We start from the raw sequence: 17656 nt of genomic DNA on the forward strand, positions 1-17656 counted from the left end.
AGGATAATGAAGCTTGTGCATTGATATTCTGCTCCATTTTCGTCAACATAATTTGGAATTAGTGGTGGTTAAGTTGATTTTCTTAATAACGAGCGTTGCTAAACACGAATATTGATCGTTTTTGTACATAGATCTTCTTTTTTGTGATAAATGCAATGTGCAGAGAAATAACACAAATTAACTTTTGTGGCTGATTAACAATCGATTAACAGATAAACAAAATTGCCTTGATTTTCAAGTGTCACAACGCCCATGTTCTTTTCCATAATTGCCGGAGCTACATCAGTTGTTAGGCCTTAAGTTTTCAAATAAGAGTTCTTTCATACATGTCTCAACAGCTTTCCTCAGGTCTATACCTGTGGTAGTCGTTTTCATCATTTAAATCAAAACTGCTAATTCCTCTGTAATTTGAAGATGATCATCAATTTCCCTTATTAAGAGAGCTAACTGTACCTTGTTTTTTACGTTCAGTATTTTCATCGATTGTTAGCAGTCAGATTCAGAAGCAGGTGGCTTTTTCACGTAACGTAGTTTTCAAATCTTCTGTGAGAACTCTAATTCTTCACCGTGCTTTATGACAAACTAATGTTACTGGAGAAGGCTTCTTCTTTAGAGCACACCGTATCAACAACAGTCGATATGCATTCCATAACAAGTTCTCCGTTCAACTTCGTTGAATTTATTTTTTTAAATTAATAATAATCTACATTGCTTATTAACCTTTCGGGACTCGCGACATTGGAAAAAGTACAACACCTTCGAAAAAAACTCGCTTGTCGTTCACAACAGGGTCCCGAAAAGTTAATAAATAATAAGAAGGAGCTTCTCGAGCCAGAGAGAAAAATTTTCGGGTCGGTTATGAAGTATTCTTTCTAACACGCCGCGGGCCACAAAAAATGGAACCCAGGGCCGCATTCGGCCCGCGGGTTGTACGTTAGGCAGCCCTAATAGGGCTTCGGAGCCAATCCAGTTTTCCGCGAGCGGTAATGGCCGCCAGCTTGCCTGCAGGTCAGTCTCTGATTTGACGTTTCTGGAGGTCAACTGCACCCACCGCTCCGAGAATTTTGACCAATGTTGCATATAAGAAGGTGCTGATTCAGTGAATTCAAACTTTCTTATATACCACATTGATCGAGATGCTTGCAGTTGACCTCCAGAAACGTCAAATCAGAGACTAACCCGCAGGCAAGCTGGCGGCCATTACCGCTCGCGGAAAACTGGATAGGAGTTATTCACAATTATTTCACAATGTAAAAATTCCGACAGGAAGGAAGATGGGTTTTGTCCTTTGATAATCATAGTTTGTTGTTCGGTAGTGCTGGTTTGAACAATCAATTTTCGAAGCGTAATAATTTTTGTAGAGCTTCCAGCTACGTACCTTCTTCGGCAAATCAGACTATATGCTTACGAATTAAGTCACGTGATTGACGATAAATTGAAGCCGCTAAGAGCAAAAATGTAAGAAGTACGTTTTCCCATACTAATGCCAATATTAATTTAAAACGCGATGCGAGTAGCGAAGCCGCCATCAATCGAGGTCATAATTTGCACAGTTGATTGGGATCCCAAAACGGTTCAGAAAAAAACTGGTTTGGATAAAGTTTGCGTTTTTCCATACACAACTGCACTACATTTCGTCTTTTCGCCAATATAAAGCTATTACAGAGCCAGTATAAAGCATGTTTGCACTCTGTGATAGCGTTATAGTCGCACGTACGGCTTTGCTGTGGCTGTAGATCCGGGTTCTGGACTCAAGGACGTTTTGGATGACCCAGGATATCCCGAAACCATCTTACCATGGCCCTTGATCTTACATATCCAAGCTTGGTATGAAGAAAAAATCTAGCATGGTAACTGTAAATCGCAAGTTCTGGACTCAAGGACAGTTTGGATGATCTATACCACATAAAAAATTCTACTTGTTTTGTCATTTCTCCATTATTAATCACGAAAACAAAATGTATATCAAATTTTAAAAAAAATGGGCTTGAAGGGTTAAATAAAACTTGAACACCGGTGCTGCAAAAATGGGTTCACAAGGAACATATATCTTTCAGCAGGATAATAACCCTATTCACACTTCCCAAAATAAGCTGCGGTCAGCTCCATGACGTGAAGACTACAAGCCATTAGGCCCGATGCCCATGTGTAGCGGTTTTAAGACGCCACGTGCATACAACGTTAAAATAACGCAAGTGTGCATCGTGTGCAACGCAACGCAGCGTTAACGCTTTTTTTTTTACCGATACACACTTGCAGGGCTGTTACAAAGTGACCAAATTCCAATCCGCGAAATCCGCGACTGAAAACCAAAACCGCGACCAGCAAAAATAATGACTTTATCATGTAGAAATACATTTCAATGCAAAATTTCAATACTGTGGCAAATATATCGAAACTTTGATTAGAAGAAAAATTAACTGGTAAAGCAGAAATAATTTCATGGTTTATAAATAAATGGATCCTAGCATTTCTAATATCCTAATCAAACTCCTGGCTTTAAATTGTGTTTTGATTTTAAAGTTCATAGATTGAAATTTTACTGAAAATAAAGTACATGATTCATATCAAAATACAGTCTCTTCCCGATTTTGGCAACACGACCGGATTTTAAAGTTGCCAAAATGGGGATGTTGCCAAAAACGGGAAAAAAATTTCAAACAAAATTTCATTTTTTTGTTTGCATGATTGAAGCTAAATACTTAGAATATGTACTACAAAGTATGTGGAGTGTGTTTAAGTGATGCACGTGCATCATAATTGACATTTTTGCGATATTATTCATAACTCGGAGATTGTAGTTCAAACAAAATTGAATCAAACTCAAAAATGGTAATCAAACAATAATGTTACTAATTAGCCAATTTTATAATACAAATTTAATAATAAATAATATTTGAAATTAACAATAGCGTCGGCTACGTCCTTACAAAAATTGTAGTGATAAAAAAACGTTTCTATTGTAGTCCATTGAAGTACTAACTTCAATCTGACATCTCATATAAATTTAAGTTCACTAAAAATGCATGTTTTTATCATAATTCACTATATAAATCAAATTTTATTTTTCAAATTTTATTATTCAAATTCTTATTCTTATATAATGAATTTTGATGGAGGCAAACTTTCTTGTGGTCGGTGTGATTAAGAGTAAAGTTCTGTGCACAATTTTCGCTGACATTATGGAACAAATTAACGCAAGGCATATGTCGTTCCATTGTTTTAGAAGCGGAAGCGGTAGCCTCCTTGGACACGAGATCTGGACAATGCTTGTGGAGGACCAACGCGCACTTGGAGTAAAAATGGTTCTCTACAACGATCTGACAGGCACAAGAAGGCGAGGTGTGCAGCGATCAGGTAGAAGATGATTTACGGACCCTCCGTAGACTGCATGACTGGTAACGTACAGCAGTGGACGGAGACGACTGTTATGTACCGCAGAGGCCACTCCGGCCTTAGGCTGAATAAATAATAATTAAACCACATGTGACGCATCACTCGCCTATCGAAGCAGCTAGAATTACACCAGCGGCCTCATGGGAACTTCACAGGAGGTACTCCACTTCTGATACTTCGCCATCACAAACAGAACACTCGTGAGCAGGCATTGGAAGTGTGAGTGAACATTGTGAGCATTAATCTATTGCAATTTATGCAACAGCTAATAAGTTGACTGCCTCGCTCAGATGGATGCCAAACAACGAGTAGGAGCGATCGTTGCTGTGATAAACAATGAGTAGCCAAGCCGTGTCCAATTTCAAAGATCTTAGGGAGCTCATAACTTCCCCGCGGCAGAGCATCAAGTTGGCTTAGATTTTTTCTCATGATAGAAAACAGGGTGGCCACTAAAATTCGATTTTCAAATTCCCGGTTTTTTCCCGCTTTTCCCGATAAATTTTGTCAAATTTTCCCGTTTTTTTTATTTGAAAAAAAAATTAGGAAAAGAGTTTTTGGACCTTAACTAGGTGTTCTATTTTTTGACCATATCGGAGTTTAGTTTTATAATTTGTAATAATAGCAACTGATAATTTGCAACGAACTTTTGAAAAAAATACATTAAATTACCAACAACGTGTTATGCGAAATGCATCAAATCAGAAGACACATTGAAATTGTGCGCCTCGTGACCATGAAGTGGACATTTAATCAATATGGTAATACCACATTAACAGGGGGCCCTCCTTAGCCGTGCGGTAAGACGCGCGGCTACAAAGCAAGACCATGCTGAGGGTGGCTGGGTTCGATTCCCGGTGCCGGTCTAGACAATTTTCGGTTTGGAAATTGTGTCGACTTCCCTGGGCAATAAAGTATCATCGTGTTAGCCTCATGATATACGAATGCAAAAATGGTAAACTTGGCTTAGAAACCTCGCAGTTAATAACTGTGGAAGTGCTTAATGAACACTAAGCTGCGAGGCGGCTCTGTCCCAGTGTGGGGATGTAATGCCAATAAGAAGAAGAAGAAGAAGACATTAGCACCTGATGAAAATGGTTTGAATCTTTTGTTAGTTGCAAAACCGTCGTATTTTTGAGTTGGCTGCAAAACTTTCGTAAGCTTTTGACAGAGCCAATTGGCATTGCATGCCAGTCAATTAAGGTTCTTTCTTCTTAGAGCATAATGTTCACAGAAAGCAGTGAAAATAGTATCATATTGTACAACCGATTTTTTTAATGTTTGCTTAATTATAAAATAATTAATTTGAACACAGATTTAACCCGAAGACTTAAATCTTCGTTTCCGATCAAAATCATTATTTTGTTTTTTAAAATAAATGTAATAACATTTTGGGCAATCAAAACAATCGATTCATAATTTATTCGGCTTTACATTTTAAAGTTTAAAGTCTTCTATCCATTAATCTTCTGTGCAATTGAAAATTGCTAAAATAATAATAGAAGTATTTTCGTCTTAAGACGAGCTTGGAGATTAGAAGAGTAACTTAAAGATGAATACTTTCATTTAAAAGAATGAAAATTTCGATATTCGATTCTAAGCTTGCCTCGTAACTACGTGATGAATTTCTAAAACATAAAAATTCATAATAATAAAGATTAAAAAATTGCCTCTTAACACAATATCCATGATATATGTCAATGATCTAGTGACAACACAAACTGGATTTGGAATCTACTTAATTAGGTATCACACACCATATACTGAAATTAAATAATTCAGTCAGAATGCGACTGAGTAATAAACATTGAAAAGTTTTTATTTCTCCTTATATCAACATCATTGAAAAGAATTTTGAATGTAATTTGACGAAAATTATTTTTTCCCGGTACATGTCCTGAATTCCCGGTTTTTACCGCTTTTTTTCCCGGTGACTTCAATTTCCCGTCTTTTTCCCGCTTTTCCCGTTTTTCCCGGTTCGGTGGCCACCCTGAGAAAATAGAAAAGATTTAAGTCAGTGCCTGCTCGAGAGCCTTATGGTTACATGTTACCAAACTCTTAAGGTCACTCCTGACGGAATCCAAGTTTAAAATTGCTCGCGTTTTCGGGGGCACACCACTCGATACAGAAGCAACGCACAACTGTCATTTTTATTATTTCACGCATGCTGCGACGCAGCAAAGCTAAATTAACAAAAATGACAGTTGTGCGCCGCCTCTGAATCGAGTGGTGTGCCCCCGAAAACGCGAACACTTTGGAACTTGGATTCCGTCAGGAGTGACCTTAACATTACTGTTGAACTTTTGGCAAACATGCTGGAATCAAAAGGCTCGTTATGCAATTGACACATCAGGAAACTGTGTTCTGATATTATTCGCTAGACAAATGTGCGTCAATTTTAAACAATGAAGACTCTTTAAAATACAATGTTTGCTTATTTTCTATACGGGAATTCCTGCAGAAAGACGGATAAAATGATAAAATGACAGTTTCTCGGCTGATACCAGAAAAGAGACGCATAATAAGCAAAACGACTTGATGGCTATACAGCGCATTTAGAAATTCGAATGTGCCAATCACTAGCAATTAAACCTACTGGGGCAATGCAGTATCGGTTGCGGTCTTCGCTTAATAGGTGATGTACTATGTACAACGGTGTGAGTCAGCCAAAAATTACGACATTCTACGATGGGCTGGTTAGATTAGGGTAGTGTGAATAGGGACATGGAAAACATGTCTGCAATGAGCGGTGATACGAGTGGTAGTTCATTATTTCCGTGAAAGTGCCCACTATTCGAAGAGAGCCCATAATACGCATATGAACCTTAATGACATTCACTTTTGGTTTTGTTTATCCTATTACATATTCATAAAAAGATTGTAGCTCTAAAAAAAATAAAAAAAAATATTTTCGAGGTTGTTGCCAAAATCGGGAAGAAAATGTTGCCAAAAACGGGTGTTGCCAAAATCGGGGGTAGACAAAAACGGGTGTTGCCAAAATCGGGATGGGACTGTACATTATTTTATCAAATGATAAGACTCGTGAATAGGCTATACGTTCAAGCAGATCTGACTTTCAAATTCAGCCAAAAAACCTCATGGCTATTTCACAGTAAATTGAAGAGTTTCGATGCCTGCAATTGCATGAATTTGATTCTAGTATGAGAAGAACAGTTGGGGACTCCGAACTATTGGTGAAACCAAAGTGGGAGGCCGCCAGCTTGGATTCTACACACTCGAACTGACATCGATACGATGTTCAAAGTAAGTTGTCCAAATGGCGTAGGTTCACATGAAAATCACAAATGGGGGGGCTAGAAGCAAAGGGGTGTAAGCGACATTTTCGTCAAAATTTAGTTTACTACAGCAAAAGATACTTTGATTCTCGAACTTTGCCTCAATCTGTTGATATAGTTGGTACGATGTTTATAAAAAATGTGGAAATTCACGGAAAATTAGTAATTTTTTGAACTATCATATAAATTGTATGAAGCGAAAAAAAGGGAAAACTGTGCACCCATTTTTCTCAAAATCAACTTTTTCACACTTACAAATCCGTGCGTTTGACTCCTTCAAATTGTTAGATGATAATCTTGAGCAAAAACTTAAAATGTGGTAACTATTTAGAAACCCCGAGGACCAGAATCCTTAATAACTGGACTTTTATAAACTGATTCTCCAGACAGGTCCTAAAATCCTACCCAACAATGCTTTTCAAACTTGTCCAGAAACCCTTCAAATGAGCTCCTTTGATCTTGTTTTGTATAATCATGAGATTTGAGATGTCACAAGCTAGGGTTTATCACTGATAGGAAATGGTCATATTAATCAGCAAACCAGGTCTACGGAACATTCCTGAACGCGTCCTCCATGTTCAAAAACTATCATGATGGCCTTAATTGAACTTATTTAGCAAAATCATGACGTTTAACATGCCGCACGCTGAATTATAGAAGTGCTAAACAAGTGTTCTTAAGGATGCCAAAAAACCTACCCCAGTACACCCCGGAATATTTCCCAAACCAACACACTTACCTCATTTCACCGTATTCGGTAAATTTTACCGAAATCTCAACAGCAGAATTGTTCGGTAATTTATTTTACAGATTTTTTGTATTTTTTTCCATTGCTCAACTGTCAAAATCACCGAAAATCAGTTAAATTATTTACCGAACAGTTCTGCTGTTGAGATTTCGGTAAAATTTTACCGAATTCGGCGATTTATTTTAAGTGTGAAGTAGCCAGTACATACAAAATATTATCCAATTTCCAGAAACTAGATATCTGAGTGATTGTCTTGTGGGGTTGATTGTCACACTCGGTTGAGAAATTCAGAAATTATGATTTTTTAGTGACTATGTGCAAGCGATCTTACGTTCAGGCTTTGAGGATAAATATTTAGTCTAATGCGTGGGAGGCAAGATGTCATTCAAATGACAATTTGACATTTTGAGAAAAAAAATCACTCTCAAGTCTCAGATGTTATATTTAAAACAATGTGCCTTTGGTTAAAAATATAGGATTACTGAAGTGTGGGTTCATTAATAATATGAAGTTACTAAGGCTTTTAGAAAAAGTTTCAGACATAATAGTCAAATGGCATGCATATTATCCTGTATAACGCTAGGTACAAGCAAACAAAGAAACGCGGAATTTTTGATCACGAAACGGCAGAAACGTTTTAACCGAAAAGATATCTAACCAAGCAATGGTGGTAATTGAGCTATGACAGTACAAAGAACTAGATAAGCAAATAGTTGGAATAAGCAGCCTGGAGTACTGGGAATCACTATGGAGCAGAACTGGATGCAGCAGAAGGTCAGAAAGATGAAGAGCCTCTCTATCGCTCAACCGACAGTGAACAGAGTCGATAACCAGCATGATTATCTTCGACAACCAGCATGCTTTAGCTAAGTTCCAGTATTACAAGAAGCGAATTTCAATGCGTTTGATTTGGACAATAACACCATTGGACAGCAAAACAAAGTGCCGTTGCCAAAATTGTAATAATACTCCACGATTTTTGCAACAACATTCATGAGAATCTGAACACAATTCCATCCATCTATAAATCCAGAATTACAATATGTTCATATACGATCATACGATAACTAAAATATTATTATTAGGATATAATGTGTTTGGATCCTTAAGTATTGCCTATTCTTAATACACTCACCTAAAAGATATTAGCATTTTAAATTTATCCAATCAATTCCAAAAAATTCTTAAATTGCAATTTTTGAAATATAAATCCGCGTTTTTCGCAACAACATTTCAAGGAATCGCGATTTTCGCGACTGGAAGATCAGCAGCCGAATTCCGAAGGTTTAAGAAAAAATTGGAAAATTTCTTTATGAATAGAGATTTATAAATTCTCTTTCTCTTTCCAAAAATTCTTTCTCTTCATACCGCAGCCCGATAGACTGAAAAGAAAGGAAAAAAACTAAAATTTCTTGCGAAGAAAAATATTAGTTCACATATTTGCCACTAGATGTCTTTTGACAACTATTTGCGTACTGATTGTTCAAAACATCCTCATATCACAAAAAAAACTTGCTTCCGCTTATTGTCACCGAAATAATGAAGGGATAGAAAATGATAAGTGTTCAATCTAGTGATGAAAATATGCAGTAACAGCAACATTGTTGTGATTTCTAACTGTCTGAAAATAACGAATGCTCTAATTTTATTACCTCGAATATACTCAAAAAATAGGAATTGGCTTAGCTTTAGCTTAGCTTTAGCTTAGCTTTAGCCTAGCTTTAGCTTAGCTCTAGCTTAGCTTTTTTATGATAGTTGGTTGTGCACATACCATGATTTTGATATTAAAATAATTTGGATGTTTTAGAATGTTTGCCTTGAAAAAAATGTTATCAAATAATCAATCAAACGCGATTTTTCTTTTTCTTCTTTAATGGCTCTACATTCCAAATGAAACTTGGCCTTATTTTTAACTTAGCGTTCTGTTAGCATTCCCACAGTTATTAAATGAAAGCTTTTCTATTCTTGCCATTGCCTAAGAACGTATCTTGAGTGTTCCCATATTATTTTACATTTCTATGGGAAGTTAAAACACAATTATACCTTCAAATTACATCTAAGAAAAATCTCTTATCGAATTTCTCCATCGAAAATTTCGAAGAAAATTAAATTCTCGTTTTCTTTTTCATCTGTCAAAAAATTTCTTTCACGCTTTCGTCGGAATTCCAAAATAAGAAAATTTCAAAAATCTCTTCGAGAATTTCTTTTCTTACAAGAGATTTTTTGACCGGAATTCGGCTGCAGATCCGCGAAATTTGCGAAAAACGCAAAATCCGCGACTGCTGTAACAGCCCTGCACTTGCGTCCTTTTGACACCGCGTGCACGCAGAGTTGAAAAGACGTGGGCATCGAGCCTTAAGATACAAAGGATAATACAACGAAATATTAAATTCTATTCTACAACTTCTGATTTCGTTTGAAAAGTGCGCCCAACCTAAATAGACGAATATTTTATGAGCACATATTGAATGGATTGTTATGTTCTGTTACACATGTTTTTGTTATTGGTGTTTTTCTGTCTGATATTTAATAATAAAGTTAAATGAATTAATTTTCTACACAATAAGATTGTTAGTGTCATTTTTTTTGGATTAGTATATTTTCAATGTTCTGAAAACTCAGAAGTAAATATGTACATTATGTGGGAGATTTTCATTTGAAAATGTATTGAGGTACCCACTGTCCTTGAATGAGAGGGACTCAAACTCACGACCCTCAGTGCGCTAGACTGGTATTTTTAACCAACTGAACTTTTACCTTGTTTAAGGTATGAACAATATGTGATGGATTTATTTCTAAAAATGTACCACTCCTTCGGTGCAGTTTGAATTCATGATCCACAGTACGCTACTTTACTAGTGCTTTCTTCAACTATGCTACGGTGGACCTCCGTTAGCCTTCGCAGCTAACTGATAAATCTAAATTCCCAGCATTGGATGTTATATGTGGTTATATTTAATGGATATTATAGTCAGATCTTCTTTTCTAAATCATGTTTATATCACCAAATAACCCAATAAATCAGATTGGAATAAATAACTTGAAGACAATAAAACGAAGTTCAATAATATATCGGTTGCCGCCAAGAGTATGATAGAAATAATATGTTAATGAAAGACTTCCAATAAGAAATTAAAACACCGGTACCAGATTATAACTGTCCATCGATGACTATCTTCACATGTGTGCATGAGCGTAGATTCCATAATCCGTCGACATACGCAACTACTGTCCGACACTTGGATCGCATATCAATGCACTCTTTGCGTTCGTGATTATGTGTGTAGAGTGACCCACCAAGCAACACGCACCATAGTCAAGGCGGACGATACACGATGCACTTTGCAACCACATAGACTGACAGATACATACACATCAGGAGAAACCGTGTTGAGCTGGGCTGTCTTGTGTCTATGTGACCATAACGGAATAACGGCGTGCTGCTTCATCAATCTCAATGGTCATAATTGTTATATACATTTTTTATCATGTTGTTAGACAAACAGTATCAAACCAAAAAAAATCTAATTTAGATTTCATAAAACATGTATGTTACAACCTATTCTAGAATTTCAACAAAAATCATGAATTAAAGTCTTTTTGTTTCCCCTTTTTGACGTAGAATTACGTCCTTCGCTAAGATAGGGGGTCATTCCAAAGTTTCAAATTTGGTACCGTCTCTAAAAAAGGTCAGGAAGTACGAGCCAATAACTCGGTAGTTTTTCAACGGATTCTGTAGATTTTTGTATTATTCTATACTGTTGTAAACAATTGATTCAATGCATTTAATTATTGAAAAATTCAATTTAGCCAGTCAATGTTGAAATAGCACTTTAACAGTAAATTGCCTACATTTCGGATGTTTTGTTGATGTTGATGATCAATGTTTGCATCCACTTTCGCACTTTACGTAATTCTACGTTCAATTTGCGGTCATATCTTTCATACAACCCTCTACTTTTATTTTTGCTAATACCTAACGCTAATACCATTTGTGCATTAAATACTGAATATCATGAACAGTATGCGGTTTTTAATCTTATTGTTATTGCCTTTCGATATTCATTGAGTCATTTTTATAGTCTTGTTCGTGCTACTTGCAATAAATTGAACAAACTCTTTATTCTATATCTATTGTGTATGGCAACGTGCAAGGATTTTTGCTTGATAATTAGGCTAAATAAATTTAACTCAACTTCACCGAACACACATTTTTGATTACATGTACATGTCACGTAATCTACTTTACGGCCACCTTCCGTGAAAGTGAAACCACTGTGCACTATGCATAGAAGAGCTGCAGTACCGTTGTAAATAACAAAATACTTTTCCTTCACAGGTGTGTGCGAAATATTAAAGTTCCCGATGTCGCATGTGGTTGTCGCCGCCGTGTCTCTGTGTGTATTGTACGTCTGCCATCGCACGTACACCTGAAAAAAGCGGAGAACCATCCGAAGTAGGAGCAGACACCGCCGCAGCCGCCGAGACCTTGTCGTTGGGAAAAGTGAAATTTCCGGTCACGTCCGGAAGCGAGCACTCACCATAAAACACGCAAACGGTTCCAGAGCCATCGGTGCACAGTTTGCAGCAATTTCGGCGAAGATTGGATCACTTTTTACGGTAAAATTCCGAAAACTAACCTGACTGCAAGCGAATCCAAAACACACGCAATTTATTTTTTCACATTCTCTCGCACAACGATGACGGATCGAGGTGCGATGACAGAAGCTATTTGACAGTCATTCACGGGAGCTTTTTCGATGAGAGTACGCAGAGGTCTGAACCGATAATGATGATGGCGTGCAAGGATGTTATCGATCATTTATTATTTAGGCTTTGGTCCGATTCGTGAATTAAAATCAAATTAAACTTACAAGCTCGCTTAACAGTTCAAACATTTCCAAATAACCCTGCTCGCAGAGCAAGATTACTTTTGACCTTAGATAACATGCTATTCAGGCTGTGAACCATTCCACTGATTCGTTTAACTTTTAGTTAAAATTTGATAGTTCGATGGTTATTTCCCCGTGGTTAAAAATAACCCTGCTCCGGAGCATGGTTAGATTTGACAGTTCAATAGTTATTATGGATCTCGAGATAAAATAGAATACTGCGGCTTCCTGCTGGTTGCTTCTACGCGTAAAAAAAATTTAATGTTGTTTATTATTAATATTTCTAATACTTTTTTGCCAAAGCAGGCGCCTAATGACATGTATAGGGCACTGCACGGAAACATCTCTTTCTCTTTCGTTCTTCATGAAATTTGACGTTTACTGGCCTTGTTGTTTTCAGATTTCTTTGCAGCGAAAAAGAGACAAAGCAGTCCGTGCAGTGCCCTATAAGAAAAAACTTATACATCGCATTAGTCGCATACATTCGGAAACTTATATTTTTCATTAACTTATGAATGTTATTAGCTTTTTGATATGGGATCATTCATTAGGTGGCATAATGAAAAGTATAAGTATTTTCGAATGGTTTTTGCCATAACATATAAGGTTATTTTTTACGTGTACGGTAATCGCAACGATCACTAAACACGACAGAGTCAATGAAAATCTTACCCACCGTATACACTTGCCATGATAAACACTCTCCATGTACTCAGTGACTCCGGTTGCCTCTAACTAATACAGTCGAACACTGCTGTCACTTCGCGAAAAGCACGTGGTTTTGTTTTGAGTGGGAAAATTCTGCCTATCTTTTAACACGGCGGCTATCTTGACGTTTACATTCGCAGTCGAGCCTGCGAGTGTAAGACCGCCGCCGCATTCTAAAAAAAGATAAGCGCGACAATAAACTATGTTCGCGAGAAAATTAGCGCCAAATCCATTTCGTTCCGAATAACTATCAATCTGTCAAATGGGTCGGCTTCGGAGTAAAATTTTAACCACGATGGGAAAATAACCATCGAAGTGTCAAATTTTAACTAAAAGTTAAACGAATCAGTGGAATGGTTCACAGCCTCAAATTATCGAAAGCTCATCAAAATAGCCGAATAACATATGTTACAAGGCCCTATAGTGCGAACATAGCAGTATATAAAATGGGATTGGGATAGAAAAATCAGAAGTGTCATGTACAAGACACAACCGCCCAACGTAAACTACGTAAAGCAGTTTTGCTCATTGAGGATTGTAGTGCCATCATGCATGAATATTTTTAGAAAATTCATTTGATTACTTATGTCACTGGTTTCGAACAAAAGTAGCGTATCTTAAGATATGAAAATTGTTGGATACGACAATTGTTTAAAAAATTTACTATGAAAACCCAAATTTAGTCCTCAGTGGTAATGATGCTTTTCTTGGATCCGAATTGCCTACATTTGGGTTTTGAAGCATTTGATGAAATATTTCAATAGAAGAAGCCCTAGGGAAGCATTCTCTTTTCCGTTTGCAACATTTATTATTCAGAAACATTCCAATCATAGACATTCTTGTTTTTCGTGCATCACTAGAAATCATAAAATGTCAATCATGTACCAAAACCCAACTAATTTGGTTGTGGTGCGCGAGTAGTAAACGGTGCGGACGGAAAAGATAGTGTGTGTATTACATTCTAACTCCTACTATCTGGCAGTGTTGGTAAAATCTCAAAATCTCAAATCTCATCGGCGATTCAAACCATGCGTGAGTCAAATCCCATCAGAATTATGACCGAGAGATTTGCTCATGATTTGAATCGCGATTTGCATCATTGCATGATATTTACGTGTTCTTTTTTGTTGAATGCATTGAATTAACTATTTTTCGTCTAAAACAAAGGCTAATAATTATATATAAACAAAACATACGTCTCGATTGCGTTTTGACGCTTTTTAGAACGAAATCATTTTTCGGTAAGTGAGCGAAGCGATGCGATTCTGGCCGAGAAACTCAAGCGCGATGCTTCCCCTACAGAATTGCAGGCGAGTTAGCTCGTGCATGAAACCTCGATGATTCAGATTTGAGTATGATTCTACCAACACTGAGTGTCATTATGGATAAAATATTCGTGCAAACATTTTATTAATATCATTGCAAGACTTTTGAATCAGGGAGCAAGAAAGTGATTGCTCTATTGTATCCAGGGGACTGAAGAGAAGGCTAATACGCCTACCCAGCATTCATTCAATATGGCGTACAATGTTTTTGTGTTATTTTCGTTTAATTCATGATAACAAAACTTCGGAAGTATCGACGAGCTATTTTTCGACATAAAGAAGCCATACGAACACAAAAGGCTCGATGTTCCTCCACCAATTGCAAGTTTTCGCCAGGAGAAGTTAAATGCCGATAATTAGCACTAACTGCGTACGAACCAATCACCCAAAATGAGCGCTGAATTCGGGTATACTACACAGAAACTGGGTACCAAAAACAGAAGTACCAAAAGCGATGTTGGGTAGAGTGCCATTGTACCGCGGATGACAGGCGTTTCACCCTCCTGATTGTATCTCATATAGCTGTTTCAAGAACGTATGCGTTCCGAAGCTTTTGTCGTGTACAATAAGTACCGCACTCACGTATTATAAAAATATCTTAAGTGCATTCACATTTCCTGAATCAAAGTTAAATCCTTCTGATTCAGGCGCGCATTTTATTGGACAAAATATTATTAGGCCGATATAAATATTTTTTAAATATGTTCTCACCCACATTGTTATTTTGCTCAAAATAACAACTTGAGGGGCAAATAAAAAATCCGGTAAGTTTTGAGAACTTTCAAAACATTTTTAACAAATCCGAGGAGTTTTTTATTTTATTTTTCCATTTTAATATTTAATTTTACTAGCAGACCTGTCGAACTTTGCTTCGCCTAAAATTGATTTATTCTCTGATTAATTCTCGAGTTATGCAGAAATTTTTGGTTCATTTGTATGGGAGCCCCTTTCCAGATGGGGAGGCGTTGCAAACCACTACAGAAACATGTCTTCTTCCAAAACCTCCAGACGCCAGAGATTTGTTTCCATTTGCTTGATCTCGAGTTATGATGAAATTGGTGTTTCATTTGTATATGAGCCAGGTTTCAAAGAGGAGAGGGTCTCTAACCATCTTAAGAACCTTCCCCAGCCCCAAAAACCTCTGCATTCAAATTTTCATGCCGCTCGATTTAATAGAAGAAGAAGAAGATTACCTCCTCCCCCTTGACTTTGCGGAGACCATAATTTTTAATAAATATGTGTAACGGCCTTATTAGTTTTCAAAAAAATGTATTTTCCAAAGTCGTTTTTTAATATAAATTGATTGCATTACAAGGGCAAGGGCATTGGCATTGATAACAATTGATCGTCTCATGCCTGCACAAACATGCCTCTATCTGGATCACTTTTTATACACCATGCACTACATTACGCATTTTTGTTACATTTGTTTCGACCGCGGTCACTGGTCCGGCTCCATTGTTCTACTTTTTGTGCGAAACACCGCACAAAAAGGAGAGTCCAAAAGCCAACCGCACTGAACGGCGGCGGCCGAAACGAGACTCTTGCGGACAAGAAAAGAGGGTGCTGCCAAAATGATCGAATACCCTATTTTAACATTCATAACACAAAGTTTCAATTTAATTGACAAATTGGTAGAGAATTTCCGAATCGATTGATATATAAATCTCGAAAATCCATCGAAAAATAAAGGCGCTATTAACGTTTGAAATCTTACATGATTTCGTGACGGTCTCGAATTTGGAAATTTTCATTTGTCACCCTGTATCCGAGTCTTCCCCTTAGACGTAGTTTACGTCAAAAAAAAATTCTATTGAACACGATACCAACCTTAAGAATCAAGTAAACGGGGAGCAGAAAGCGCGGCGGTATCTTTCTTGAAGGGTACGCCGCGTGCCATTTTGAGAAAATCCAGCAAAAATTATTTATAATTAAAAGATTCGTTGGGTTATGTTTCCTTTCGGGGAACACCTTTTAGAGCCCAATTTGAAATCATTTGAAAATCATTGATTATTCGTAATGACCTATATAAATAAAAGCTCTTTCGTGACAGAAGCTTTCCAGTTTCGGTTTCGTTGCTTGCTTTGTTTTATTGTCAACACAACAAAATAAATTCGATATTCTCGTTTCATAAGGACGAAAGTCACAAACGTATTTAACACTTAAATTAATTGACTGCCTTCAAACATTACTACTCACCACTCCAACCCACTTCTATGTTGTATAAAACACCGATTTCTCTTGGAAAGTTGGCTGAACATTCTTAATTATTGAAACATATTTTTAAAAAATCAATCATGACTTTTACAAATTTCGTCCCTATCAAAAGGCAAGTTCGAAATGCATTTTGATTTGACGTTTTATTTTCTCATCGTAAACAAAGTCGAACGAAACTTGTTTGGAATCTCCTCAGGTTTGGATATTCTAAAATCCCAAATTCTCGTGACGTAAATTTCAACCGTTATTTTGATAAAAATATGGTGAAATGTCTGCTCTTAGTAATATATTACATAAGTTTGACCGTGATTATTGCAGTTGCGGAAAAAGGTATGAACGTTAATTTATATCTAAATCGGAGTCAATGAAAACATTTAAACATGTTTTGTCAGACGAATGGAAAGGAGAATGGTTTCCCAGTGTTCCGGAATCGAAGGCAATACCGCAAGACGAGCACGGACGGATCCTGATGGGCGTAGATAATCCCGATTGTGACGATGCCCATAAGAATCTGACGATTGATTTCGATCCTTACGACGTTCGCCATTCCACTGTGTTCATGTGTTTGGATAACATGCATGACTATAGCTGCGATTACAATATGGAACCGCTGATAACCTTGTACGACATTCCGGATGCGTACGTAGCTATTCACAAGGCGTATGAACACCAGTATTGACTATGAAGAACGGATTCCAACTTTAAAGTCCGGGTGAATTACGATTATGGATTACTCAAGTCTTATCCTATGGCTATGATTTAGTACCAGATATGTATAAATAGAAATATCTTTTATTTTTAATTCCAGTGGTACACATCGCCCGCTTTGGCCAAGGTACGGAGAATATGAATACGTCCCTACGCAACGCTGGCTTCATAACGCGGAGCATGGTGCCGTCGTCGCTCTCTACCATCCATGCGCAAACAAGGATCAAGTTGAGCAACTGAGAAACATCGTCAAGAGATGCCTTTATAGACACATAATCACTAGGGTGGGACAAAATTTTATTTTCACTTCCTGCATGGTTTTTGCACGCCTCTTGGGTCCTATAATGCTTGTGCGAAGTTTCAGACCAA

General features: G+C 37.1%; 1 protein-coding gene and 1 pseudogene across 1 annotated transcript in view; one reads left to right on the plus strand and one right to left on the minus strand.

Moving 5' to 3' along the window:
• The window catches only part of LOC134210732 (armadillo repeat-containing protein 8-like), a 36350-nt gene extending 24325 nt beyond the window's left edge, over positions 1 to 12025 (minus strand). The window contains 1 exon segment of the mRNA XM_062686970.1: positions 11979 to 12025. Coding sequence (XP_062542954.1) covers positions 11979 to 12008 — 30 coding nt within the window. The 5' untranslated portion in view covers positions 12009 to 12025.
• A 4491-nt stretch (positions 12026 to 16516) lies between these two features.
• Positions 16517 to 17295, plus strand: LOC134209191 (uncharacterized; annotated as a pseudogene).
• Positions 17296 to 17656: the final 361 nt, after the last annotated feature.

Source organism: Armigeres subalbatus, chromosome 2 (genome assembly GCF_024139115.2).
Source record: "Armigeres subalbatus isolate Guangzhou_Male chromosome 2, GZ_Asu_2, whole genome shotgun sequence".
Taxonomy (NCBI): Eukaryota; Metazoa; Arthropoda; class Insecta; order Diptera; family Culicidae; genus Armigeres; species Armigeres subalbatus.